The 27,683-nt window shown below is 41.7% G+C and overlaps 1 protein-coding gene and 1 long non-coding RNA gene across 2 annotated transcripts; one reads left to right on the forward strand and one right to left on the reverse strand.

Annotated features, from left to right (window-relative positions):
* Positions 1 to 3,689: 3,689 nt before the first annotated feature.
* Positions 3,690 to 14,828, forward strand: LOC134427719 (uncharacterized). Its single transcript, XR_010030220.1, has 9 exons — positions 3,690 to 3,877; positions 4,158 to 4,351; positions 5,449 to 5,561; positions 7,774 to 7,825; positions 8,660 to 10,705; positions 11,348 to 11,524; positions 11,878 to 11,958; positions 12,570 to 12,673; positions 13,322 to 14,828. It is a non-coding gene; the product is annotated as an uncharacterized LOC134427719 (long non-coding RNA).
* A 70-nt stretch (positions 14,829 to 14,898) lies between these two features.
* On the reverse strand, positions 14,899 to 18,172 carry IFT22 (intraflagellar transport 22). The gene is made up of 5 exons (XM_063173778.1): positions 18,092 to 18,172; positions 17,784 to 17,863; positions 17,613 to 17,702; positions 16,809 to 17,011; positions 14,899 to 15,901 (listed from the first exon to the last, which is right to left on the reverse strand). Exons 1-5 carry the CDS (start codon positions 18,128 to 18,130, stop codon positions 15,753 to 15,755), a joined length of 561 nt encoding a protein of 186 aa, XP_063029848.1. The 5' UTR covers positions 18,131 to 18,172; the 3' UTR covers positions 14,899 to 15,752.
* Between the last annotated feature and the right edge of the window lie 9,511 nt (positions 18,173 to 27,683).

Genomic DNA, 27,683 nt, shown 5'->3' on the forward strand with positions numbered 1-27,683 from the left:
GTTTGCAGGTTTTGTTTGAACAGTAACATCCAGGGGTAAGCAGTGAGTGTGAACACACAGTGTTGCTGGAGACCAGGAGGAAGCTGAGAGGGGCTGGGGTTGTTTGGTTGCAAAGAGAACAGTGAAGTAATTCACATAACATATCTAGGAGACAAGAAGTATCTTCATTTTCCTTGAGGGAAATAAAACAAGTAAGTGGATAAAGATGGAATCTTATTAAATCTGATTACATCTGTTTTTCTAATAGGTCTTATGGTTGATTGACTTCTGTGCTTATAGGTGCTCAAGTTCCAAATGAAACTTTCCCTGCTTATTTTTTGATCATGTAGAAAGATTTTTCTCTTTCTGTGTCTTTGCCTTTATTTTTTTTCCTTTACTTGGAGCACTTTAACCTCAACTGAGGCATCTATTTTCATGAGGCTTTGGAGAAGGCAATTATCACTGTCCTTATCTGTGACTAGTCCCAGATCCTGAGGCTGGTTGAGTTACCCTAGCTGTGCTCCATGTCAGGACAAGACCCAGTTACATACATTGTACTTGTACAAAGGGCACAGCTCTGGGGGAGTCCCTGCAGCTCCAGCCAGTCCCTCCTTGGGGATGGGTAAAGGGGCAGGGCTCGGATCACACTGGGGAAGAGTATGATCCCACAAGCTTTGTATTCACAGGAAGTTTGGCTAATAAATACAGAGCTAATTCCTTTTGTTTTGAGTGATACAAGATACTTTTGTTTCATGCAACAGCTAAGCCAATTCTACAAAACCCAGAGTCTTTAAAAAGATAAACTGAATTTCTGGACTTGCAAGGCCAAGTCTGCATCTGGTGTGAATCCAGTGGAAACAGGCTGGTGTGTGGGAACTGAGAATCTGGCCTGTAGCACAGAATCAGAGTGGAGATCCAAAAGACCCTCTGAAATGCTGCTCCCCATGTCTGCTGCTTTACTGGCCACAGAGAAGTTGGATTCCACAGTGCCCTGTGTGGTGGGGGTCTGCAGTGAATCACAGGCCCTGCTCCCAGAGCAGTTCACCTCCTAAACCACCCACTGCTTGATTCAATTAATCCAAGAAAGCTCAGTAATGAGGTGGATTTGGGAAGTGGCTTTGTGTGTTGTTAAGGCTGAACTCCAGTGCACCCACAGGGGATGAGAATTGCAGAACTGGGGCCCTCTGCCTCAGCAAGAAGGAGATTTCATCTCCCCCACCCACTCTACCTGGAGGAGAGTTGGGCAACACTCTCCACTGGCCAAACCATGCAATGACATCACCTTTGGAGGAATGCAACAAGAATGTTTCAAGTGATAAGAGTAAACATCTTACCAGGAAAAAAAGTGTGTTTTAAATTCCAGGTGAAGCCCAGGGAAGCAGTCACACACATCTTTAAGGAGAAATGGTAGTGCAGGACAGTGAGCCTTGACTTCATTCCAAAGGCAAGTATCAGGCTTGTTCTGCTTGCAAAAGAGAAGAGGAAAACCAGAATTTATTGCTTGCACTAGTTTCACCAGATTTTGTCTACTGTTTTTCTCACCTTTTTTTTTTATTGTTTAAAACAAAGTGTGCAGTTTCCTAATTTTTAAATGTTTATTTTCTCTCTATTGAGATCGACAGTCATTAGCATTAAGTATTGGTTCTGCAGCTAGGAGTGTTTCTGGGCTTTGGTCCTTTCTTTTTAAAGCAAAGCTTTTGGAGAAAATTTACATTCATCTAAGTATTACCATAAAGAGGCTGGTTAAAAATCCCAAATCAGTCATGCTCTTTGCTTCAAAAGTTCTTCTGGAATGCAAGGAATTTAGTCTGGAACAATTACATTATTTGCAATGGTAACTTCTTAGCGAACCCTGGAATAGTTTATGTGGTTAAAAACCTTTGCAAGAGCAATTGAAAAATTATGTTATCCCATCTATTGTTTAAAGGATTCCATGTGGTGCAGTTCTTTGAATATATGGGAAGAAAATGGAGCCAAAAATGAAAATTTGGCAGGCAAAAAATCCAAGTGCTTACATTGGCTCTCAATCCAGATATATACTCGTTAATGATCTCATTTGAAAGATGTCTATATTAAGATCTGAAAGCTCTTGGTGTTCCCAAGGGACAAGCTCATTGAATGTTGTGATATACCATGAAACTAAACAATTTTTCTTACTGCAAATTAACCAAGAAATCAGAAATTCAGTCTGTGTGAGTAACAAAGGGCACATTATGAGCACAGCCTTTTGGGTATCCTTGCTCAGCTGTACAAGAGAACTGCCATTGCAGGGAGGGACAGCTCTGCTTTGTGCTTACACACTCCTTCCTGGGAGGATCTAAAACTATGCCATAGCCCATTCAGACTCACCAAATCTGCATTACAAAGTTACCTGCACACACTGCAACACTGCAATAGCAGCATCTCTACTTGCATCTCTGCCGTGGGCACACTTGGACAAAGGCTCCCTCCTGGCAGCTCTGTTATTGCAGCAGGATGCCACAAGAGAGGAGAAAGGCACCAGCAAGCACCATGTCAGCCACTGTGAAGCTTTATTTTTTTTTTTGTAAGGGTTGGGATTAAATGTGTGAAATGGTATTTTTGTTTGGATTTAGATGTTTATTAGTTTTATTTATATTATAGTTTTATAAACTGGAAATTTCATAGTATTTTATTTTAATAAACTAAAAATGGAGTCATTTCTTTTTTTACAACATCTTTAGGGATAAACAGTTTAATTAAGAAATGATACTTAAATTATTTTTATTTTTAACTTAATAACTAATTACTTGTGGTTTTTAATGTGTATTTTAAAATCTAATTATATAATACTATTTAAATTTATGAAGAAGGATTAACTTCTGTTTTAAAATGTCTAACTTGTTTTATATATATTTCTATGTTTTAAAACCTTAAACTTTAAGTTTCCTGCTATGTGATATTACACACTTCTGTTTGAACTACACACCTATAATCTCAGTTTATTTTAAAACCTTGAAGTTTTCTACCATGTGATATTACACACTTCTATTTCAACTACACACCTATAATCCCAGTTTTATCATTCAATTTTGGATGCCTTCTCCATGGCCTCCAGGTCAAATGCAGTGTTCTCTTGGGGGTCAGTGCCTGTCAGCATAGAAAGTCTGAAATTCTCAGTAGCCAGGGTTCCAACAAGTCACCACACATTTCTCAGGCCTTGCTGAGCACACCCAATGTGGTCCTGCACCTGGGGACAGCAAGGACAGTGGCACCCCAGAGAGAACTCTCTTGTTTTTCACTCTGTGCATGAGATTACACTTCCCTTTAAAAAAAGGAAAATAACAACAAAGTAACAGCTAAAATAACAACAGGTTTCCTGGTTCTTGAGGCTGTTTTACACTCAAGTATTGCCTGTAGTAGCAGTTCTCTGAGCAGTAGCATCTCCTCCACTCAATTTCTGAATCTTGAGGTGGCTGGTTCGTTAACTCAGTGGGATGAGTCATGGCAGATCTGCAGCACTGGGCCATTTATCCCATTTTCTTCCTCTGAGGCACAAGCAGCTCAGTTATCCCATAAATTCTAATGGTTTGCAATGCCCACTTGCCAAGAGAAGGAGGGAGTGTTGCAAGTACTGTAAAATTCATTGTCCCGTGTGTGTCGTATTAAATGGTGTAGCCAAAAGATTTCCATGTTAAGGCTTCAACAGCAGTGCTCAGTTTGGAGTGTTTTATTCATCCAAGTGCTGTTAACCTTCAGTTTGTCCCTTTCAGGACTGTCTTTGGAGACATTTAGAAGGAGGATACCCAAGAAGAGGGAGCAGTCTTTCTGTGAAGAATAGACTTGGCAGCTGAAGAGTTGTCGCAGACTTTCAGGGGATCACCAAATCTGTGCAAGTCCTTCAGATGAACAACCCCCCCCTCTGAAATGCTTAATCCAGGTAGGATTGTTGGAAAGTAATTCAAGGCCTTCCTCCAGGTGGGATTCTTCAGTGATTCCTGAGCCTTTTCTGGGCTGTGCTGATGTCTGTATAGCCAGAGGTGGTCCAATCCAAATATTTATCAATACAGGTTTGAATCCCACATCTTAAGTCAGTGGATACATCCAACTAGCCCAGATGTTTGTCATCAATGCCACCCCATCCTTATGAGTCCTTTTATTCCCTTTTTCCTTGACTTCTAAATGTTACAGCATTCTCTCTATTTGCTTTATTTTGCTAGAGTGCCTTTTGTAGATCTATGTTCCTTAGATGCAGACATACAAAATACTTTGTACTTTTATGGCACCTTCCATTGAAGAAAGAGCCTTTTAGAAGAGCTGGAAGAGAAGGAATTATCAGCAATATACAAGGCTGAGCAACTTCAAAGAGACAGCCTGATTTGCCTGGGGATGCACAAAAATCAGCAAAAGAAAGGTGATAAACATTCAAGTTTTTTTCCTATCTCCCTTTAGCTTTTTTCTTTCCTATAAATTTTATTTCCTTTGCTTATTCATGACACCTTTAAGAATACCAAAAATCTTCTGACCTTCTTATAAAAAATAACTGAAGCCAAACATCTGGTGTAAAATCAATACTTCTTAGTAGGCAAAAAGATCAAACAAACTCATTTTCTGTAGAATCTGTCTGATTCTCTCAAAAAGGCTTGCTGCTGAGATAGCTTCCCTACCTCACACAGGCAGCATTAAGAAGCTTCTTTCTCCTCTGAGACCACAGGAGCTTTCACATTATGTTGTTAACCTCCCTCAGATCATCCCCTCCATGCACAATCCCAGTCACATTTACATGCAGACATAATGTCACTCAGCCCACTTGATGCCACTTACATTTCCTTGTTGCTATGGGGAACACTGATAAGGAACCAATTAGCAAATAAAATATTTGAGGCCGAATGTGCAAGCCACTGCTCTGTGGATTTGTGTGTGTTAGGCAGTGACATTTCATTTGGCATTTGTCCTTACCTAGCTGAGCCTCTTCCACTGCAACCTCAGCCACATTCTGTGTAGTCAAAACATGCTCTTCTTGGGATTTAGAGGCTTAGACCTGCAACTGTATGTGACCCCGGGGGATTTTTACAGCTCTCGGGAAAAGTGGGAGGGTTTGGAAAGCGCTTTTGCAGCATGGAAGTGCCACGAGCACCATCCAGTGCTTGAGCTGAGTAAACACACAAGAGCTCGGTGGCGCTGGGACAGAGGCAGCTCTGCACATCCCACGGTCCAGCTGCACCTGCCGGGATGCACGAGGAGTTCATGGAAAGAGACTCCACCAGTTAGAGAAGGAACTTATAAGGGAAGGCTGGCAGGGCTTTCATCCTCTCAGGAGGGCAGGAGACAACTGAGAGGGTCACATCTTTTAAAGAAGAGCTGTATTCTGAGTTGGAGTTACTAACTGAGATACAAGGAAGGAGGAAATGGAGGTGGCAATAGATAGGGCCAGTTAAGAAAAGTAGGTAAATTAAATCCATGATGGAGAGGAGAAAAAACTGGTTATCCTGTTATCCTTCCCCTTTGCAGAGTTGCATCACCAGAAAGAGACTAGAAGGCTGCACTGACAACTGAGAAAATAAAGGAGAAGTGACCTCAGCTGCCACTGCACAGTCTCAACAGCCTGGCACTGTTTGGCAAATGTAGGTAGTCCTGGCTTTCAAGAATTAAAATAATTTGGAGAAAGGTTTTGCACAGACATGTGCAGTAAGTAGTAATTTTTAGTACATATGGCTACAGGCTGTTAATGGGCTAGAGAAAAGGAACTTATAGGAAAACAAGGAGTCTATGTGGCTAAAAATGGGCACAGACAAAAAATAGTGTTATCTGTAAAGAAGTGATACCCAAATAAATGTCCAAGAAAAAGGATGCAACTTTTCTGTGGACTAGGAGCTATGCAGTAATCTGTGGAAACTCTAGGTAAACAAGGAAATATTAATTTGGTGTATTATGAACCAGATATGTATTAATCAGAGATGAAGAGTGCTCCAGTTTAGCACAATGTTTGTTGTAATATACCCTCCCCAAAACAAGACTTTGAGCATAATTTGGAAATGCTGTAATCCAAGACAGCTCCTCTGGTGTGTTCAGTGTTCCCAGGAACAGCTTAGCATATGTTTGCTCTTACTCTTTCTATATTGAACTTGCAAAGAGAGCAAAAATCACTTCTTTGATTAATATTAAGCAGTGTTTTGTTTGTGCCCTGTGACAGAAGTGCCCAGATGGAGTGGCCTGGATACTGAAAACACGAGAAGCATTTAATGTTCTGTGGAGCTCTGTTAAAATAGTCTGAATAGAACATCTGGTATCAAATATTTGGATAAATCAGTTTCTGCAAGTATTTGGACCTGCACTGGGTCTGTGCTTTGTTCCAGCTTTGCATTCCCTCTCTTCCTTCCTTGTTGCTGGAGCCAATAGATGATGGTTTATTGCCTGGTGCAGCCCATTAAAGTGCCTTTGTTGGGGCTTGGCAATTAGCTGAGCAGAAAGAGTGTAAAAATCACTTTGACATCTGTGGGGCTGAAATGGCAACACTGACTTAAGATCTCCCTGAAAGGCTTTTTATCTGTCCACAAGGTGATGGAGAAAGAAGAAAGAAAGGTTATCCAAAGGTTTTGGGAAGATATTGTCTGATGTGTCTGCAGAGTGGGACCCTATTTGAGAGCTCTGGTCTGTGTAAAACATCCCTGACCACCACAGGGCCCTGGTGGGGATATATCCATGCAACACCTGCCTGCCAGAGAAAGTGAGTGCTGCCCCACAGCTCAGCACTTCCAAATGCCACTGCCAGCCCAGCCTTATGTGCAGGGAAAACTCCTGCAGAGCTGAGGAATGTGCAAACAGGAGCTGTGGGGTGTCACAGGACTGATGCCACTCAACAGATGGAGGTGCCCATGTTGCAGTCACACAACATTCCACAGCCCCAGTCTTCCCAAAATCATCATTCCACAGCCCCAGCCTTCCCAAAACCATCCCACTGCTGGGCACAGTGAGGAGGGACAGCTCTCACATCACCAGCTGTGACTGCAGAGGTGAGTCAAGGGCTGGTGCACATGAACCACCTGTCACCCTGATTTTTTAAGATTTTCTAAGCCTTCTGATGATTACATTCTTGTAACAAACTTTCTCACACACTTTATGTAAATAACTCATTGTTTTGCATTCTTTTATGGAGGAGGAGAAACTTGATGGACTGTTGGTTTGTCCAGTGACATTGGAGAGGTGGCACTTTCACCCTCCAATCCACTGTCACTTTTAGAAATCTATAAATGTTGGAGTCAGAAAAATAAAGGCCCCCTTTTTACCTTGGAGATTCCAGTGTCCATGTCATTTTATTTCATATCCTAGAGCAACAACCACCCAATTTAGAAGTGTTTGGGATGAATCCTTTCACTTTAGGAAGTATTTGAGATGAATCCTTTCAGTTTAGGAAGTATTTGAGATTAATCCTTTCACTTTAGGAAGTGTTTCAGTTGATTCCTTTCACTTTAGGAAGTGTTTCAGCTAAGGAAGGCTGAGTACACAGAGCTACTGTTACCCTGGCTGAGACTTTGGACGTTTGGCTTCACTCCTGGACAGATTTTCCTATGAGTGGTGTTTTCCCCTGTAAATTTTACCAAATTTACCTGCTTAGAGGCTCTGACTCCTGGATCTATGACCAAAGCTATGAAAGAGCACCAAATGGGAATTCCTAAATTGCAGAATTGAGAGTACTGTAAAGCAACTGTTTCATGTATAGTAACAGAGAAAAATGTCTCACAATGTAACATTCTCTGCTACTAAGAAATTAAGGTACTTTGAGTTACATTCCTATGTTTAAAGGGCTGGATTTCTTCTCTTTTGTCTTGTTTTCAGGCTTGATACATCAAGAAAACTTCAGAGGAGTTACTATTGCCTCACACCAATGGTAAGGCAAAAGAGAAGCAAGTTATTCATGTTTAATGTTGTTTTGTGCCAGATGTTTTGCTGGTAGAAATCCATAGCTCCACAGGCATCAATTTCCTCAGGATCTGGAATGTTTGACACAATTTTTTTTCTCCTTTCTGGATGGTCTGTAAAGGAAGCTGCTTGGTTTTGCAATATTGAATATTCATGCTGAGAAGTTATAAGCAAAAACAAAATAATGAGAGACAGGGTCTCTAATAAGCTTCCTGTCACATGAGGCTGTGGTTCTGGTGAAGCAGATGTGGTTGCTGACTTGTTTCCAAAATGTTTGTTGAGTGGTGATTAGATTCTGTCATAGTGATGTTATATCTCTGTGATCTCATTCAATACAAGTAGTTTTGCAAGCAGTGAAATATTTTTTTCGTATGGATTTATATCTTGGATTGTGTTTAGGCATGGATTCTCTGATGTCTAATGGGGATTTAATTCAGTTTAGCCTGTTTTTTCAATGAGAAATGAATAATCTCTGTTAGCTTGGCTGTCTGTTTTCACAAAACTTGCAGGAATTAAATATTGTAAGTTCTAAAAATCTGTGTGGGAATTATGAACCAGTTTCAACAGTGTTTAGGGCCAATTCATATAAACAAACATAAACATGACTCTCATTTTTTTACAAAAGCAAAAGGTAATAATCAATCTTTATTATTTTGTATTTCCACATTACCTGCTTGATTCTCTTCTGGTTTATTTGTGAACAACCATAGAAGATATCTTTATTTATAAAGCTGTATGAAATATGGGACTTTTATCCACATTGAAAGCATATTAAATCATCATTAATTTATGCTTGTTGCAGGCTACACAAGAGGTCACATTCTCTTTTTATTGTCCTTGCTGGAGCATGGGAAAGAGGTGACATGCATTTTAACTTACATGTTTGCACAGGCAAGTTCAGAGAAAACTAATTCTAAAGGAAAAATTATCTATTCTATCACCAGTTCTGGTGAAGGAAATGTAGAATTAAAATTATCTTTGGGATTGCTGAGTCCAGTCTTCTGCTCTGTAGTGAGCCAAGTTTCCAATCTTTTTCATAAACAGCTTGGTGCTATTCAAAAATATTCTCTTTCCTCCTTGTTCTCTCTCCTATTCTCCCAGTTTCCCACTTTGTTTGTTCCAGAATTTCCCTCTTTTGATGGGATAAAATCCTTTTAATTTCCATGGTCAGTTTAGGCATGTTTCTCTTGTTCTGTGAAAATCCTAAAAAATTAATTACTGCAGGTAGCCATGTCTGTATAGGGAATAAGGGAGGAAAACCCTTAGAAGAGGACAGAAAATCTTCACTTGGGTAAATCCTTAAGACTCAAGTCTGTTGGAAACTAGGCTTTAACAGCACTTAGCATAAAGTGTTTGTGTATCTGATACTACCAGGTTTTTCTGGGACTAGCAAATGAATTATTTAGTAATGGAAACTGCATGTGCATGTGTTTGGCTTCTGTAGGTTCATGTGATAGAAAACTGTAAGAGTGTCTGTAGGGATCACAACTGCACAACTTTGTGTCTTTAACCCTATGTCTTAACAGGGCTCAGAAATTCCCATTTAGTTGGGTACAGGAGAGAGAACAGAGTGGCAAGTCTCAGCTTTTATTGCTAACGCTTTAATGCAAAATAACATTTATGGTCTGTAGATTTGGTTCTGTGCAGGTCTGTGTGACTTAAAATTTATTACACCACTTCATATCCGTGCATCTCTCTCCTGCTCCTGGATATAAAAGAAATTAAAGGTCCAAAAGGTTACCTTTATGTTAATAGATCCAGATATACCCAATATTTAACTTCCCTGGACAAAGGAATTGCATCAAGGGCTGGCTTGTCCTGTTAGCATGTGACAGTGTCAGCCCTGCGTGCTGCACAGCTTCATGGAGCCTTGGAGAATAAAAAAGAAAAAAGCCAAGTGTATGCTCAATGGAAAACAGATGGAGTTTTCATTAGATATTACTTTTAATGATCTGCTTTAAAAGTAAAGATACACCATTCTGAGCAGAAGGGCCTCATAATAGCTGTGTTTGGGTCCCAGGCTCATTAACTCAGCTACAGATAAGCAAGACTGCAAGATCTTTGTATCATTAGAGGTTCCAGTCAAGCTTGCCTACCATTATTAGAATTCCAAACACAGCAGAACTATTTTGGAGCCTTAACAATAATTTATCCTGAAGATGTATCTTTATTTAATGATTCAGAGTTGTTATTATGGGCCTGGCAGTCAGCTGCTCAGTTTCTGGAGTATTACCATTTAACCTAGGTCAGGATAAAAATCCTGGAATATTCATTGCAGGGCAGACCTGAGGGTCTGTTCTTTAGAGTCCTCTGGGGTGTGACTGTCCCAAATGGTGTCACTGCTGTGAGAGGTGACCCCAGCAGTCTGCAAAACCTGGAGATCCCTTCTAAAAAGGGGGACCCTGCAATCTGTGCCTGTGGGTACTAAATCAACTTTTGACATGTAAAGAACAATGCAATCCCAGGGTTTTAGGAGTAGATGCTTGCTGCCAAACCACAAGAAATGCTTTTGTCTGGAACTCATGGAGCAGTAACATAGCAGTGGAGGGTGTACCCTTGTCTGTTATTCCCTCTGAGCAATTTCTCAGAGACTTGTTACCAGGATTCAGATAGATTTCATGGAACTAGGAGAGAAATAGGCTTTAATTTCCTTACAAAAGGAGGGAGAGACAATAGAACTCAGCAAAACGTGGCATTTTTTTTATTTCTGTCTGACAGTTATGCAAGCAAAACCCAGTGCCCATCTTCAGGCAGTACTCTCTAAAGTACTGAGACTCATGTGAGAAAATTTGTCTTATCTTTCTTCTGGTGTGAGTTGATAAAACTGCTTCATTTCCTCTGCATATGTGTAAGTACAACCTATATCTTCAGCTGATCTCCAGCTGGGGAGCACAAATCAGAATCCAAGTTCCTCAAAGTTCAAGGAAGTTTGGAGCTGATGTTCTGGTTCACTGCCACCTCTGCAGAAAAATACCTGCATGAATAAATTTTTTAAAAAGCCTCATTTTCCTGGGAGACAGACTAGAAGGATCAAGTCCAGTGATGATCTATCACAAACTGCTAATTAAATGCTGTTAAGGAACCAGGGTTTTCCCACTCTGTTAGAAACCTTCTTTAACTTCCAGACTGGAGTTATTGGTTGGCTAGTTTGTTCACATTTAGTATTGTGCCAAAGCTGCCTTTTAGTTTAGATTATTACACACAGACAGAATGCATTAGATTTCCTCTGCTTTTTGTGTCTTTCAGGAAAAAAAAAGATAAAACAAAATCCAAAACCTGTGTTCAAGGTCAAATTATTTCTACATGCAATTTAAGGGCAGGGGGAAAATAAGCAAAAAGAGCAGATGGTGAGAGCTTTCTAGTTAGGTTTGTGTACCTTAGTTACAATGGCCCAACCCTTTTTCAACAACATTTCTACTCTTCTGATTGCTCCTGTTACCTCATGTCCAAGTAATTGCAGTGGATTTCTTTCTTTGTGATTTATTTGCAGACATCAAGGATATCCCCTTGCTATGTTGCTAGAGTGAAAAAACCAACACTTCTTATACAATTGTTTATTTCTTCTTTAGCCATTCAGTGGCCTTTTCCTGGTTCAGTATATCTTTTTGAGCATGGGTGGTCAAACCTGAACAAGCCAGTTCCATCACAGAGATGATTCCAGCACGAGGTGAGAGGCTCCCACTGTAATTTTGGAAGAATTTTCACAGGATGAATTCTCAGCAAATTCTAAGCAGGTGCCTTTCCAAGGTGTCTAGTTATGCAAAGCTCAGCCACACAACTTGTCCTAAGTAAATAACCTGTATGAATCAATGCAAAAATGCACACCTGAGGTGACAAAAGGGGAGTTAAGTTAACCCCTGCAATGCCTGGGGAGCAGCACATGGTGTCTGGTACTCCTGGGTGCCATGATGTCCATGTGTGCACACAGAGCACTGACTGAAGCTGGGGGAATTATTGCTGCAGTGTTTCCAGCACCTTGAGGAAGGTAACTTCTCAACAAGGTAAATTGGTATTTGGCAGATCTTTGCTGCACCAAGTATTCCACAACTGGAGAATTCTGGAGAAGTGATAAGAGGAAATGCAAGTGACCTCCAGAGCAAGGTACTCCTGTTGAAAAGTTGGGTTGTTTAAGATGTGATTTTAAGAGGTCCTGGATACCTTCTAGAAGTTGCTTCTTAAAGCATCTGAGTGTCAGCACCCTAGGTATTTTAAACTGAGCATGCAAAACCCCAGCATGGATGGGCACTCTTCAATGAGGGGGCCTACATGACTCCCTTTAGTCACTTGGCAGCACAATAATAGAAATAGAACGTGGGATTTCTTATGTCTATTGTGTCCATTAGAACAATACTGCTGAGAGCAACTGAGACCAAAGGCCTGGCCTTCAAAATATATGACTTGAAAAGAAAGCTGCATTTTTTTGGTAAGGTCCAAATGTGTTTCATTCAGCTTTGCTGCTACTCCCAAAGTTTAGTTGTAAACAAGTCACACATCTGGGTAGCACTGCCTGTAACTGCCTTCATCCTCACCAGGAATTACTGGGTTCACAATGTTCTGTGTGTGCAGAAAACAGCTTGTAAGAGGTAACCTGAGCAAACTCTTACAACTGAAGAGCTTAAATAGCTTCAATGACCAGCTTGCAAAGTAGCCACAGTCTTTAACTTTATGGGTATAACCCTGAAGTCTTAAAATTCTGCATTTTACCCCTGCAGAGTTCCTGTGACTTTGACTGCTCCTTATCAAATGTCCATGCTGACTCTTTGTCCAGACAGGTCAGGTGTCCAGAGCAGTGATGTCCTAACTGCTTTTGTGGGAGGTGAGTGTGAACGTGAGTAGAACTCACATACAACTATAAAGGGTTTTGTAGCTATACAGCAATAAAACTTTGAAAACCATTTCTGTGTATCATAAACAAAATGAAGTAACCTGTCAGAATTATTATTCAGTGCCAAAATAATGTTGCACCTGAATAACTTCTGTGGAAGTGGCAGGTTGTTTTCTCACTGCATGGTTGACATATCCTGGAAACTTTGGATTCTGCACTCTGGAGGCTGGATTTATTTTTATGAATTAATATTTAAAACGTTCTATGCTCCTGATTCCAGCCTCACTTTCCAAAACCATGACAGAAAAACCACTGGAAAAAATACCCACTGAATTCCAGTATGGACAGGGATCCACAGAAAGGGATAGGGAACTTGGAAACTCCAAATTTGTGCACAGCTGATACAAAGCCAGGGTTTGGAGCTCATGGCTGCTGACAGGATGAGAAGGGGACATGAACTGTTCACTCTGAGACTGAGGACACCTGGAGAAGGCTACATTTTGGAGAAGTTGACAGACTTCACTGGTTGTCTGCCTTTCTCTTCTTGGAACAGCCATTCCAAAAAGCCTTTACAAACCTCCCAGCATGGTGGTGAGGTCCTCAGCATGTAAAAATAAAATAAATGTGCTCTTTCTGCAGGGCTGCTGTTCTCTCTGCTCCTAGACTGTTCCTACTCCCAAGCACACAGCTTGCCAGCTGAGTTGTGCCTGATTGCCACGTGCTCCCAGGTTCCTTTACACCTGCCTGGCACTTCCTTGCAGAAATAGGACAGAGCACAGAAGAGCCCCTCATGAAGCACCTGGCCTCAGGCACAGAGACACAGCTGTCCCCTCAGTCTGAGTAACACCAGCATGTGGCACCTCCTGGGGCTCTGCAGGCTCTGAGAGCTCAGAAAGGCAGAGTCAGAGACCCCACGGGTGCTCCTTGGCATTCCCACACCTCTCTCCTTGCTGGGTGTCCCTGATGGCCTTTGTAAATCATTCATGAAAGATACTTCTGAATAAATACTTTCTCTGTTATCTTCTCCAGTACAAAGGATTAATTTTGTATGAGTCTATGCCTGTACTGCTCTTCAGCAATGACAGAAATTCATTTCTTGGCCAGATTTTATGAATGATGTTCCATATTTATTGTGTATTATGACCTTTTTGGATGATACAAAGTCGAGTCTAGACATCTGCCTTTGGTTCTAACACCATTTCTCTTCTCTGATGAACAGTGTATTGCAGTCTATAGATACCTGTAATTTACAACTTTTTTTCAGTTTAAAGTAAGATCATGATTAACATTTTATATGAAGCAAGGTGGTGAACAGGAGAGTTCATTGACTTTTAAACCCTGGAATCACCCAAACGGTTTTACATTCCAAGTAAAATATTTGGTAGGCTTCACACCAGTCTTTTACCAATGAATATCACAATATTGCTGTTGGGAAAAACTGCATTTATTAAGGCAGTATATTTTAAAAACTGGCCCCAGCACCACACAGCTGGAAACAAGGAAAAAGTAATCTATGGCAGCATGTAAAAAAACTGTTCTCTAGTTAGACTGTGTATTTTTAATAACTGCCTCCAACAGACCACCCTATGACACTGATTGCAAGCACAGAAAGCCTGATTATTCAAAAGCCATGTAAATGAGACAGATGTTGATATTGCAAACTCCCACTATTCACCTCCAACCTATTTTTTCATCTTTTTCTGCTTGTTTCACTTGTTTCTTTCCTGGTGTCCTTTCTCTCACTGGTGTTTTCCTTCAGTACCACTCTATTTGCCTCCCAGAACCAACTGCAGCTTTTAGCTTTAATGGCAGAACAGAAATTGTTTAGAGATCTTTTAATCCTTCACCTTATATGCCACTTGCACAAGGACAGGCTACTCACTGCTCAGAGATGAACTATGAAAATAGCAAAAATAGTAGATTAATTAAGCTGGATCACCAAAAAACCCCAAGAATCTCCTACTTCTGTTGATTGGCACTAAAATACATTAAGTACTCCTGGTTTATAACATAATTTCTCTAAAGGATGTTTACTAAAAGATGGTGTCAATGTGGTGTCATTCCTTTGGCTACTTGGGTCCAAGTTTTTGTAAATGTCTCTTGTTGTAGGCTGAAATGTATTACAACTTTATCACTATTTTCCTTACTAAAAATAAAACAAGTTGCTAAGAGTTCCACAAACCCATAATTAACTTCTCCTTTGAGAACAAAGAGGATGCATTTTTAAAATGTTTTTATTGCCTTAGTAACACATGTTACAAAAAAAAAGTCTTCTGCAGCAAAACACACAAAGAACAGGAATGAGTGCAAACCAAACAAATCAGAAATATAAATTATCTATGAAACCACTTATTTCAATGCAACAGGGGAACAGTAAAGTTTTGAAACAGCTTTTCCTCCTCTGGAGAATGCAGAACTTATTGGAGCTCCTGACATAAGTCAGAATATTGCATTAAACCAAGATTTCAATTCCTTCCTCCCAGAGAGACCCAAACATTGTCCTCACAACATTTTGTTCATTTTGTTGGAATAGAAGAAAAACTTAGTCTTGAGAAAGACTGCAACCTGCTCTGTCCTGCCAAGGCAATGGCTGTGCACTGTGCTCTCCTCAAGAGAAAGACAAGGACAACTTGGAACATAAAAATGTGGATTCTACACCATGACTTCTCAGATCTCTATTCCAATCAGTTTGTACTTCCAAAGACAAACTTCACCAGCTGATATGAGCACTTTGTCCAGATGCTTCAGCAGAACTCCAGTGTCTCATGTTCTGTCAGAATTTCTTCTCCAAGCTGCCCTGCACAGAGGAATTCTGAACACATGACCAACACCTTTGTATTTTGGGACACACTAACATAGTAACACCTTCCTGTGCCTCTGATGCCAAAGTGCAGCTACAAAGTCACTCAAATTCCTGCATGTGCAGCCACCTCTTTGGCACCACAGTTCACTTGATGTCAGCCCTTCTTCACAGGCTGAAATATTTGTACCCTGGCAAATTCTCCTTGGGGTAGTATAGCTTACAAAGGAAAATAATATTTTTCTTTCTTGTTCAGTATCTTTTTTAACATTATGAGATAATAGACATTTCTTCCCTCTCTCTGCTCTCATTTATTATGTTGATAATGCTTCTGAAGTACTTGATAAACTCCATCCGAACATCTTCAGGATCTTCCTCTAAGTTGGAATGTATCAATTTTAGCTTGTTCAGTGGATAAGCTTTGAAAAGAAATAAGAATAATTAGGTATATTCCTCTTATAAAAGAAATAGTCCCAATCATGAGACAGCTCAGCTGGAATTCAGTGGTACACAATGTTTGACACCCCAGATAACACAGAGCAGGGCAAGGAGAAATGCAGCTGAGTTTGTCAGTGTTGCATACAAATACAGCTTATTGCCAGATTAAATTCTTCAAAGTTTATTATTATTATTGAAGCATAAAGTCTGGTTCTGGTCTCACATTCAGTTAAACAGAATTAAAAAAATTGAGCACTGAATGGCAATTTTATTATTGAAGTGATATGATACTCTTTGATTACTTCAAAATTATGGAATTATATTTTTGTGTTTAATATGTATTAATATATTACTGCCTATAACAAACGTGCTTGTTTCAACACTGGAACAGTTTGCCCAGAAGGGAGTGTGTGTTTTCACAGCCATAAACAGCCACAAATAATTTTGCAGTATCTAAGGTACCTATTGCTAATTTTAAGATGCAGCTCATTAGCTTTTTATTTCAAAGGGCTCCCATTCTTTTGGCTAAAAATACAGACTTAATGCCCTAAAAAGTGTCTGTTACAAAAAAAAAAAAAATCCAAATTAAAAACCAAACTGCTACTGATGAGAAAATATGGCAGGAGTTCTAATTTCTGGCTCAGCTGCATACACACTTGGAGAAGCAACTAAAACCCTTCCCTTTCTCCTTTCCTTTTCTTTCCAGTTCCCCGAAACTGGAATATTGCTCACCTTTGAAATCCATTATTTCTGTTTTTTCAAAGCACTTCAGTGTTCTTTAATCAAGGGATTTGGATGAAAAATACAAGCTGTGAAGTATTAACAATTTTAAAGACACAAAGATCGATGAAAACTCTGAGCCACAAATGGAGTTTTCCATCTCCTTACCCAAGGACAGGTTTTCTGTGTCCCCTGCACTGCCAGGCTTGTGATGTGCCACCAGGAGACACTGACTGTCAAGGAGAGGCTGCTGCTGCACGAAGCACGAGTACCACATCTCAATTTCTTTCAGGTGGCTGGGCAGCTCAGGGTTGAAGATTATTATTACACCATGAGAGTCCTTCATCAGAGCCGGCCAGCATGTTTCAAACCTTGAAAAGCACAGAAAATTGAAAGACTGACACATTAAGTACTCAAGAACACATTAAGTTCTCTTTTACTATAACATCAGTAACTTTGCCACTTACATATCATATTCTAAGTATTTTTATTTATCTATTATGATAGTTGATCCCATGATTTTCTAATTTGATGATTTTTTGACAATGCAGAATTTGGTCAAATGCTCATTTAAACTTAAACATTGCCCTAAGAATGGATCATTCTCAATTCCATCTTTTAGAAATTAAGGCCTCAATCATATGCATACATTGTTTGAAGTCCACTCACATAATTTAATGGAGATGAGGGCAATTACAGAGTGGGCCTCTGTCTCCTGTATCTGTAACTTCATTCCAGGACTTGTGGACTTAACTTTTTTGAGTCAGTCCTTATCCAAAACAGAGTTCAGCTGTGATCATGGCAGAGAGTAAGTACCTAGTGTTGGATGCTTTACAGCAGAAACTATAAAAATATTTTGGGGTGAAGAGTCAGGAATACTCATGTCAAACAGATCATTGGCTTGAGCTTTAAGTACCAATATCTTGTAAACAGAACTATCAGGAGTTCAGTAACGTGGAGGAACTGGCTTACTTCTGATCACCACTGCAATCCCACAGCTCGAACCGACACGCAGCTCCCTTGCTGTTGCCGTTGAGGTTGGGTTTCTCATACTCCAGGATCCTGCGGGGTGATGGATGCACGGTGGGATGCGATGGCACCCACAGCACCCACAGCAGAGCGGGGCTCTGGGCTCTCGCTCACCTGACCCCCTGCGTGGGGCTGTAGCTGCAGATCCCTTCCGTGCTCTCGGACACGAAGTTTGCCAGCACAGACTTGCCAGACTGGCACAACGCGGGGGTGAAAGACAGGACACACACAGAGGAATTTAATGTGCCAAAGCCACAACGTCGGCGCTCACCCAAACCCCCCGCGCCATTCCTCCCGCTCAGGCCCGCTGCATGCAGGCCTGGCCCCGCTTCCTCCTGCCTTCCTTCCCTTCCTCCCTCTCTCCGCCGCAGTGACCCCGCGGGGCTCGGCGGTGCCGTTCGGGGCTCCCGGCCCGCTCTCACCTCACGGGGCCCCACCAGCAGCACCTTGGCCCTCAGCATGGCGGGCGGGCACGGCGCCCCCCGCGGCCGCTGGCCGGCAACGCGCGGGGCGGCGGGAGCGCGCGGCCATTGGCTGTGCCGCCGTCACGTGACGGGAGGGGCGGGGCGGGCCGTGAGGCGGCGTGAGGGACTGCGGGCTGTCCGCGCTTTGTCCGTGTCCCTGCTGTGTCCCCATTGTGTCCCCGCTCTGTTACCGCCCTTTCTACGCTCTCTTTGCTGCTCTGTCCCCTTCATGTCGCCTCGCCGTCCTCTCAGTGTCCCCGCTGCGTCCTCCTGTCCGTCCGCTGTGTCCTCGCTCCGTCCCCACCGCCTCCTTGCTGAGTCCCCTTCGTGTCCTCAGACTGTGCCCACAGCGTCCCTGCTCTGTCCCCGCAGTGTCCTTGCTTGACAGAACGAGATGACACAGTCAGTCTTAAGCTGCACCAAATGAACTTCAGGTTGGATGTTGGGAAAAAGTTTTTCACAGAAAGAGTGATAAAGAACAAGAATGGTCTGCATGGGGAGGTGGTGGAGTCACCATCCCTGGGCGTGTTTAACAAAGCCTGGATGTAGCACTGGGTGCCAGGGTTTAGTTGAGGTGTTGGGGCTGGGTTGGACTCGATAGCCGTAAAGATCTCTTCCAACCCAGTGATTCTGTGAATTCTGTGTGCTTTGTCCCTGCTGTCCTCCCTCTGTCCCTGCTCTGCCCGGCCTGCTCGTTGGCCTGCTGGAACAAATGTGGTGTCACAGCAAAGGAGCAAAGGGATCCTTCACAATGCCTGTGCTGCTGTGTCTCAGGCAGCTTTGGTAAGGGGGAAATCCTCCTGGCACTTCCCAGCTGCTGCTTTCAGCAAGGGACAGGATTTCCAGCCACTGAACTGTGTGACCCCTGAGCACTGAGCAAAGGAGGAACAGCTGATAACTTTTGAGGGCAGAAGTGGGAGAAAGTGGAAAGTCCCTTTCAGACTGTTTTTTCTGCCCATAGATACCAATCTTTGAACCATGAGAAGATAAAGCCCATGACTCCTGTGCAACCTTTCAGGGTCCAAAAGCCAATGAAAGATGGAACAGAGATCACCAAGCCCACTGCTGCACCCCATTGCTGGCCACATCCATGCAATGCTGCTCCTGCACTGGCCCCAGTGCCCTGGCAGGCAGCCCTGGAGGGATGAAACAGGCAGAAGTCAATGCCCTCTTCCAAAGCCCTCTGTCAATGTGGCCTTCAGAGCACTCTGCACTGCTCTGGTGTCCCTCACTAGCTCCAGCAGTGCTCTCCTTCCTTGTTTCTTTGCACTTTTAACTGCAGATTCTCCTTGGAAGGACGACGAGGCCAAGCTCTTGAAGATTCTTATTAAAGCTTGTTAGGGGAGGCAAGAGGCTTTTTGAAATGGCAGCTTCTAAGAAAATAAAACATCTGGCAGACAGATGTGCTGCTTCAGAGTTGTTTAGTGCCCAGGTACAATAGCACTTCTAGACAAGCTTTCAAACAGGGCCTCTAGGCGCTACCACAATGTAAATGTTTATTACCAGCACTGCTAATAAATGTGAACCAGAAATGCTCTGCTCTCACTGAGGGGTACAGTCTTCTCTATCACAGTGGAGACTCATTTGTTGTTTCACTCCTTGTGTAGGGATGGTTTGCAGTGGTTCAGTGTGGCAGTAGCATCCCCATGTTCACACAGTATTTTAAATATCACAAAACCCTTTCTTTTCAGGTTCATGGGACTAAGACAATGAAAAAGCAATAGCTGCAACTACCCATTAATTTGATTCTGCTGTAGCACAATGGATGTGTGCTTTCTGTTTGTGTTCTGTGTGATTCAGGACCAAATTCACAATGAGCTGGGACAACTCATAGTTAATTCTTTCCACAGCTTTGTTGTTTTCCACATTTCAGACCCATGACTTCCAAAGGAAAGACAGAAACTGTGGTGCAGAGAGAAGAACCAGGACAGCCTCATCTGGCATATGGTATTAGCTGACACCAGCACATGAAGAAAAATATGTTATAAAGGGTCCTATTGTGGACACCAGCACAGAAGAAGGGGAAATAAAGCATAAGAGGTAACTGAAACTGGGTAAAACTGGCTGTTTGTGCAGCTGCCCAGAAAGCAATTAGGATTAATTTTTAGATGGAGTGTCAGATAGGGTCTTTGTGTGTTTATATTAGCCACTAAAGAGTAAGGAGAGCATAGCTGACTAAGGGTGCAATTTTTGGATTTATGGTGATTTAGTGTGATTTAGAGTTTGAAGTCACTTTAGAAAGTGGGAATTAAACTTTCAAGCCACTTAGGGTGACTTTTCAAAGGCATCTAAGTCAAGTACATTTGATGTTATCAGCATCTGCCTTAGGCATATGGATAAAGCTATGTTAGTGCCTGGTGTATTGTTTGCTGAGAGCACATGTGTGTGAATAATTTTCCTTCACTGATTTAAACTCTTTGTCAGACTGCAGCAGAGAGGAAACCCCAGCAGTAAGGGAACTACTTCCAGACAATGCTGGTAATGTCTTGCATTTATTAGATAGCAGATTTTCTACCATGATGTTTTGGTAGCAAGCAAAAATTATCATCTTCAGGTGTTTTTCTTTGCAAAAATCCTCCTTCTTCCCTCAAAAGCCACTGCAAGATATCAATAATATTTTAATAAAGCTCTAGAAATGCCAGTGAGAACCTGAGTGAGAGATGCAGTGATTGCTGTATGAGGGCAAGTGATGCTTTTTGCCTGAATTGCAGATCAGAGGATATTTGCCTCCAAGGTAGAGACCCACTGGTTTTACTGGAAGAAGCAGTAAAATGTAATGCCAGTCAGCTTTCAGATAATACTTGAGCACTTGCAAACCATTCAGCCTTTCAGTATTTTAAGTTTGCATTGTATTTCGTTTAATGTGGCACATAAAAATTTTCCTATGAAAACAACTCAAAAAAATTTTTTTCATAAGCTTTTGTGGCTCAGTATTGGTGCTTTGTTTAATGTACTTTAGCAATGTTTCCAAACTTTGGGAAACACACCCTGGGGCACTCCAGTTGTGTGTGAAAATGCTGCCTGGGTTAGAAGTACAACCACATGGCACAGCTCACCATGAAGGGCAGGCTCTGCCTGCTTGCTGTGTGTTGCATGACATTTATTGTGTGTGTGCAGAAACAGCTCTTCAGTGGGTGCAGACAGGGACCTGCATTACATCAGCCATTTATTTATACTGGTTCACCTGGAGGCAAGGCATGGAATACAGGAATTGAGAGGAAGGAACACCTATTTTTGAGCATTGTAGCCTGTTATTGAAAATTAAGGAGAAAATCAATATTGTAATCTCAAAGCTTGTTGGTTAAGAAGCTCAGGGCAGGGATGTGTCTCTGGGGCTCAAAGCACAGCTGATTAAGTAAATGATGGTTTGGATGAAGTGTGGCTGTTTCTGGAAAAATCTTTGGGTGGAGCTATGGCAAGAGAGCAAAGGGAAACAGGACATTAAGGTGCATTGACAGGGGTGCAGTGCAGCCCTGCTCTTTGTCATGAGTCTGTGGGGTAACACTCAGTTCAGCCTCTCTCAGGAAACCTATTCTGGAATCAACAGGAACAGCTCATGCAAAACCTTATTGCTCTGTTCATGCCAACAGATTGTCAAGGACTTCAACTCTTATTCATCTGTGGCCTCAAAGTCCTTCCCAGGGGAGATGAGGGTCTTTAGTTCCATTTTATAGATGGAGAAACAAAGCAGAAATGTAAAAACAAACCCATGGAATATGTCTGCCTCTATAGCTACCCCAAGAAAAGACACCAAAGTGTTCTGATTTTTGTGTGGCAGCATATGAATCCAGTAGTAGGAGTTCGTTTCTGTGGTTTAAATCTTCAGGTGCAGCTGCAGATGATGCCTCTGGTAGATGTTTTCCTTATTCTAAAGTCCGTGGAGCAACAGTAACACCTAGTGGCTGAATGTGCCAGTCTGTTCCTCCTTCCTTTTCTTCCTTTCTAGAAGTAGAGTTGGAGGGCACACGGTGTGATTGACAGCTTTGACTTGCAAGGCCAACACTTAGGATCTCCAGGGATTTGCTATTTTCCTTTCAAGCTCCCACCACATTCTGTTTTCTATTAAAAGTGGTAGATGAAATATGAAACTCTTCCTCCCACCTCCCAACCCCCTTCACTTCTCTGGCTTATGGAGGAGGTTGTTCCAGTCCATCTTGATCTGCAGGTGGGTGGGCTGTGAGTGACCAAACCTACTGCTTCCAGCTTGGAGCACTCAGATTTCTGTAAGAAATCCAAGCTTTTTCATTTTTTCATTTTCTTTTTCTTGGTTTTTTTTGGCCTGAAAAGGATCAAGCAGATCATCTGGTGGAGGTTGGTGACCTCAGTCCATTTGATAATGTGGTGTTAACTTGCCTGCATTAAGGCAGACCAAACCAATCAGTTCCATGAAGTACCATTTCCTAAAATGTGGTGTGTGGGATTGTTTGCCACAATCTACTGGGACTGCTAATTCATCAGAGAGGGACCCCTAGAAAAACAGCATTAGGGAGGAAAGAACCCACAGATGTTTATTGTGTTAGCAGGAGAGCCCTTCAGAGGGTCTTCACTGCTCCTCACAGGGGAAGGTTTCAGTTTTTCCATGGAAAAAAAAACATTAAGCAAAAGTATTTCTGCTTAAGCCCAGATCATTTGCATTTGTAAACAGAACCTCAACTCTTTGTGGGAATTACAGTACTGAGATACTCTGGGTTTGTCATATTAATGTTGTTTAATTTTAGGTTTCTGGTTTAGGTATTCTGAATTACCATTGGAAGCATCTGTTCAGGAGAGTCTTGCCTGCTGCCAGAGCCTGAACTCTAATCTACACTGTGGGTATATGCTCTTTTACACATGACATTAACTTTTATCATCACTTAAAGAATAGTATTTGACTCCCTTCACATCCCCAGTTCTTCATCCAGCTTCCTCCCAACTATCTGAACAGATTAAATTTAAAACTATCCTAATGCCTCTGGGATAAAAAAATAAAATAAAATAATCAGCTCCATGAAACCATTTACTGCAAAACTGCACAAAAGCCTGGTGCAACAGAAGGGAGGTAATGGGGACAAGTGGGCACATGGCCAAGTGAGACAAGGATGGGACCTTTTGGCTGCTGTGGAGATGTACATGGAATTAAAGCATGCATATATATATATATATACACACCATTAGTCAGGCCTCCTAAATTTGGTGTTCCCAATACCTGTTTGTGAGAGAAGGCAAAGAAAAACATACCCTGATGGTGAGAAATGAGGAATATTGTGCTGGGATGTGTTGAGCAACCTTTACTCTTAAAAAAAGGGATGTAGCAGCCTTGTTGAGCTGGGTGAAAAATTGTCCTTAATGTTTAGTAAAAATGCTGTCAGAGGTGGCAGACCTGAACGTACTGAAAGAACACAATGACAGGGTAATTGTTATTTGTGATTCACAAGGACTCTTGGATACTTTTCTATTAGATCCTTATGCTTTTTGTTTTGAGCACAGAATTCAAAGTCAGCTTTGTTTCTCAGTGGCAGCTGTGGTGTTTGCCACCCGTGTTGGTCTGGGAAGAGACAGCATTTATTAACCTTGTCTGTTCTGCTTATTCACTCAAGCCAGACCCTCAATGACTTCATAGAAAGAAAGCAAAGCAGTGTGTAGTGTCTTTAGAGGGACTGCCACGTACTCTGTAGGAGAGGAGAGCCTACTGACAGGAAGATTTTGTTTTCTCTCAATTTCATTCTCTGGTTTGACTGATGTGTTACTTTGCAGTTTATGGCCGATCACGGGAGTTCCTTAACCCCACGATCCTTCCAGGCATTATGTTTCTGCTAACATCCTGGGTCAAATCAGCTGTCTTTTCACATGTCTCCCATTCATTTTCATTTAAGGCTCAATTACCTCTTGGCAATATGCCACTAGTGACAACAAATTTATACCAGTAATTAGTATGTTTTGAGAAGTCTGAAATAAAATCCTTGCTCCTTAGCTTAGGTACCTGGATGCAGTGATGAATTTTTAACTCTACACCCTAAACTTTAAAAGATTTATTCTTAATAATTTTGCCTCAATTCCCTTTAAAACCTTGTAAAAGTAGTGCATTAGTTTCCAATGCTTGGCTCACTAGCAAACTCCTCGTTTGAAATTCCTTCCTCAATATCTCTGGGCAACAAAACCCCATGTGTGAGCCTGGCCCTCTGAATGGGAGCTGCCACTGCAGACCTGCTGGGACTGAACCTCCTTCCACTGCTGCAGGTGGGCTTGAAGCACTGTGCTCTTCTCTGTATTTTAAACACCATGAGGAATGTCTTGGAAATATAAAAAGCAAAGTAGACTGGGCACTATGAAGGAGTTCATATTTAATACAGATTGCTGATCATTTAGTATTAAGTGGTTCATTATTTTATTGTTCTTCAATAATTTGAGAGCTTAAATCTTCTACTTTTGGCTGGGCTAGTGATGCTCTCTTGATCTGGGTTATAAAAATACTGTGCTTCACCTAAGCACAGATTGTTATAGTTTTCATCTTAATTAGCAAGCTGCAGATTTAGATGGATTAATACAATCACTCTTTCTTTCTTTTGCCATAGAAGTTCAGAAGTATAATCTGTCACTTGTGAGAACATAAAGAATTGGACTGGAAGCATTCCAAACTCTTTACTGTAAGTGTTCAAAGATTTAATGGAGTCCTCAGTCATAAAATCTTAAATTTGAACTAGACCTTTATATTCTCCATTCTTAAATTCACTATTTTTATGTCCAGGGGATTTCCTGTTATCCGAGTATGTACGGAGGCCCTTTATTTCCCTCTGTGTGTGTTTTTTAATTCAAATCAATTGTGTATGTTGCTGGTTGATTGCACTTAACCTCCTTAGGTTCATATTTCTTATTTAATTACATTACATTTTAAGGTTTAAGGCTATATATTTACTGCAGTTAATAGCACACCATATTTTAATGAAGCTGTTATCTTCTGCAAATATATACAGAGCAATGGAGATTGATTGTATAGGGCCTGTTGAAGAAATTCTATCTCAAAGCCATGTAAAATGAATAAACACAGTGAAGAGTTTTTCTTAATGTAGTTCTTCACCTAACACAGCTTCAAAACTAAGGAAATGAGTGGTTGGGTTATCAGGGCTGTTGTTCTCCTGATCCCCAGGCAAGGACTGCACCTCTGTGGGTCACAGCCACAGCTGGAGTGTCCCAGTCCCAACAAACCAGAAATGCTCCAGAACTGCAGCTCCAAATCCACTCACCTCCCAGGTACACTGGCTAGGATCCCCCTCTGCCCTCCTACAGCTCTGTACATCTATTGTCAGTCCATGTAGGGAAGGCTCAGTACATGAACAATTATTATCTGATTTTACTGAAATATCTGAAAACAAGGGCAAGTCTTACCTAGAGATCATGTCCAGAAAATCTGGGACAAATCTCCTGTGCTCCACTAGAATGCAGCCAGCTGGGCACCTGTTTTCAATGCAGAACAGGGCATCACCCTACACTGGGGCACTGCACTGGGCTTCTCACAACAATCTGAGAGTTAAATACTCTGAATTGAGCCAAAAAATGCTGGGAAACACTTCTTTCCAGGCATACAGCAAGGCTGATAGTCTTGTCCTACCATTCCATCACATACCAAAAATCTCCTTAGTCTGGTCAAAAGCTTTTATTTCTTCTTTTGGGCAACAATCAGTTTAAACATTTCATAGTATCTTGCAGACTTTATAATTTCCTTTCTGCCAAAAAACAATTTATATCTCTCTTTAGATTACATCTCATCTTGCTTCTTTTATTTTTATTTCTCTTCTTTCATTGTTGTTACTATTTATACCATGTCATTTTTATTCCATTCCTATTATCCTTACAATAGCCATGATACATAACAGAGCACTGAACCCTGTGCTACAAAGGGAGGCACTGAGAGATTTCCTGATGGCTCTGGTAGGTCAGGGAGTTCAACCAGATTCTTTCTGGGTGTAGACTGACAGCCCATGTATCCTTCCTGCCTGAGACCCTGTGGCATGAGGGGCTGTGAGCCAGTGTAATCCCAGAGGATTATTTGGGGATTGGTTTTGCATTTGTAGAGAGATTGATCTACCTTAGGCAGAAGAGAAAACAGAGAGATGAAGAGCATTTCTTGTGGTAAAAGAGATTTGTGTTCTGTGTGTGGAGCTGGATAGAAGTAAAGTACAATTTAGTAGCTCCAGCTTGGGTCACTTAAAAATGGAGCGAGGCCCTGGAAAAGGGATGGATTTTGGAAACCAAGCCCATTAGGTGTGGAATCCATTGCTGACAATGTGAACACCTAAGCTAGCATTAGTGTACATGTGCTTAGCCAAGAAATACTTGGAACCTGTTGCTTTGCAGTGACTTTATCCTTTAATGCCTGCAATCTTTCGTATTTAGCACCTTAGCTGCCTTTTTATTGCTTCCATGGAGGAATCTGTCAGGTTCAAGAGAGGAGATTGGGTAGAGAGCCAGCTAAGAGCAAGGCAGTGCCACTGAACAGTGCTGGTGTTTGCTTGGGTGATTGTTCCCCTTGGAATGAGGAGACCCAAATGTCATAAAGGTAAATTGATAAATCTGGAAAATATTCTCTTGGAATAATCCCCAGAGCTCCCAGCCTAACACACAGCTGTAGGGGAAAAAAAAGCACCCCAACAACTGAACAGGATGTTGGGCTGCATTACAGTAAGAACAGAATATATATCAAAAAGGTGTTATTGTTATTACCTAAACCACTGGTGAGTTCTTGTTGAGAGTGCTCTTTTCAGTACTGCTCACTCTGCCTAAGGAGGATATGATTAAGGGATAAAGCAAGGAAAATGACAGTAATACTGTGCCTTTCAGCTTTGAGTTATAAAGCAAGACTGAAGAGCTTTGGTATTATCTTGTTTTAAAAAAGATCTTGCAGTGATTTTAAATTATTTTAAAATAATGAAGGAGATTAATCACATTGAAACAGATACAAAGTCTATGAAAACAAGAAGAGTTACTTTGGAAAATAGGATCTTGGGAAAAGAATGAGGACAGAGAAGGGAGAGGTTCATGTGAATGCTCCAATAAATATGTGATGTCAGTTATCAGAGGGGTCCTGTGAATCTGGATGTGCAGGGTAAGGTGAAGCTGGAACTGTAAGGAAAACAGGGGAGTGACAGTGGCATTGTCACTGCTGGCCAGTAACACACAAGCAGTGGGAGCCACACTGGAGCAGGCTCTGGGAAACACTGCAGCAAGGAGCAAAAGGAAGGTCCTGCACCTGGGTGGTGGGTCCAGCATGGGCAAGGGTGCTGCAGGGAGGCACTGACTGACAGAGTTTGCAGAGTGAAGACAGAGGCTGACAGGTAAGCAGCTTGTGGAACAAGGCAGGAGAGAGAAGATTGAGAAAGCACATGGCTGCTGTTAATCCACCTGAACTGCAGACACCCAAGGTGAAAATACTGGAGGCAATTTCTGCTCTTAGGTGGGCAGGATCTTGCTGTGGATGTGGTGGTCCATATACAATGGGACCAAGTACAACAAGTTTCAGCTTGCAGCCCACAAATTTTTGAAGGACCAAAGCCAACTTCTAGGGGCCCTGTGAAAG

This window comes from Melospiza melodia, chromosome 21 (assembly GCF_035770615.1).
Source record: "Melospiza melodia melodia isolate bMelMel2 chromosome 21, bMelMel2.pri, whole genome shotgun sequence".
Lineage (NCBI taxonomy): Eukaryota > Metazoa > Chordata > Aves > Passeriformes > Passerellidae > Melospiza > Melospiza melodia.

Excerpts from the sequence above, each read along its gene's own strand:
- IFT22 (XM_063173778.1), bottom strand. The coding sequence starts at position 18,130 with ATGCTGAGGGCCAAGGTGCTGCTGGTGGGGCCCCGTGAG. Across the intron at positions 17,864-18,091 it reads TGCTGGTGGGGCCCCGTGAG|TCTGGCAAGTCTGTGCTGGC; the intron begins GTGAGAGCGGGC and ends GCGTTGTGCCAG. Across the intron at positions 17,703-17,783 it reads AGCCCCACGCAGGGGGTCAG|GATCCTGGAGTATGAGAAAC; the intron begins GTGAGCGAGAGC and ends ATCACCCCGCAG.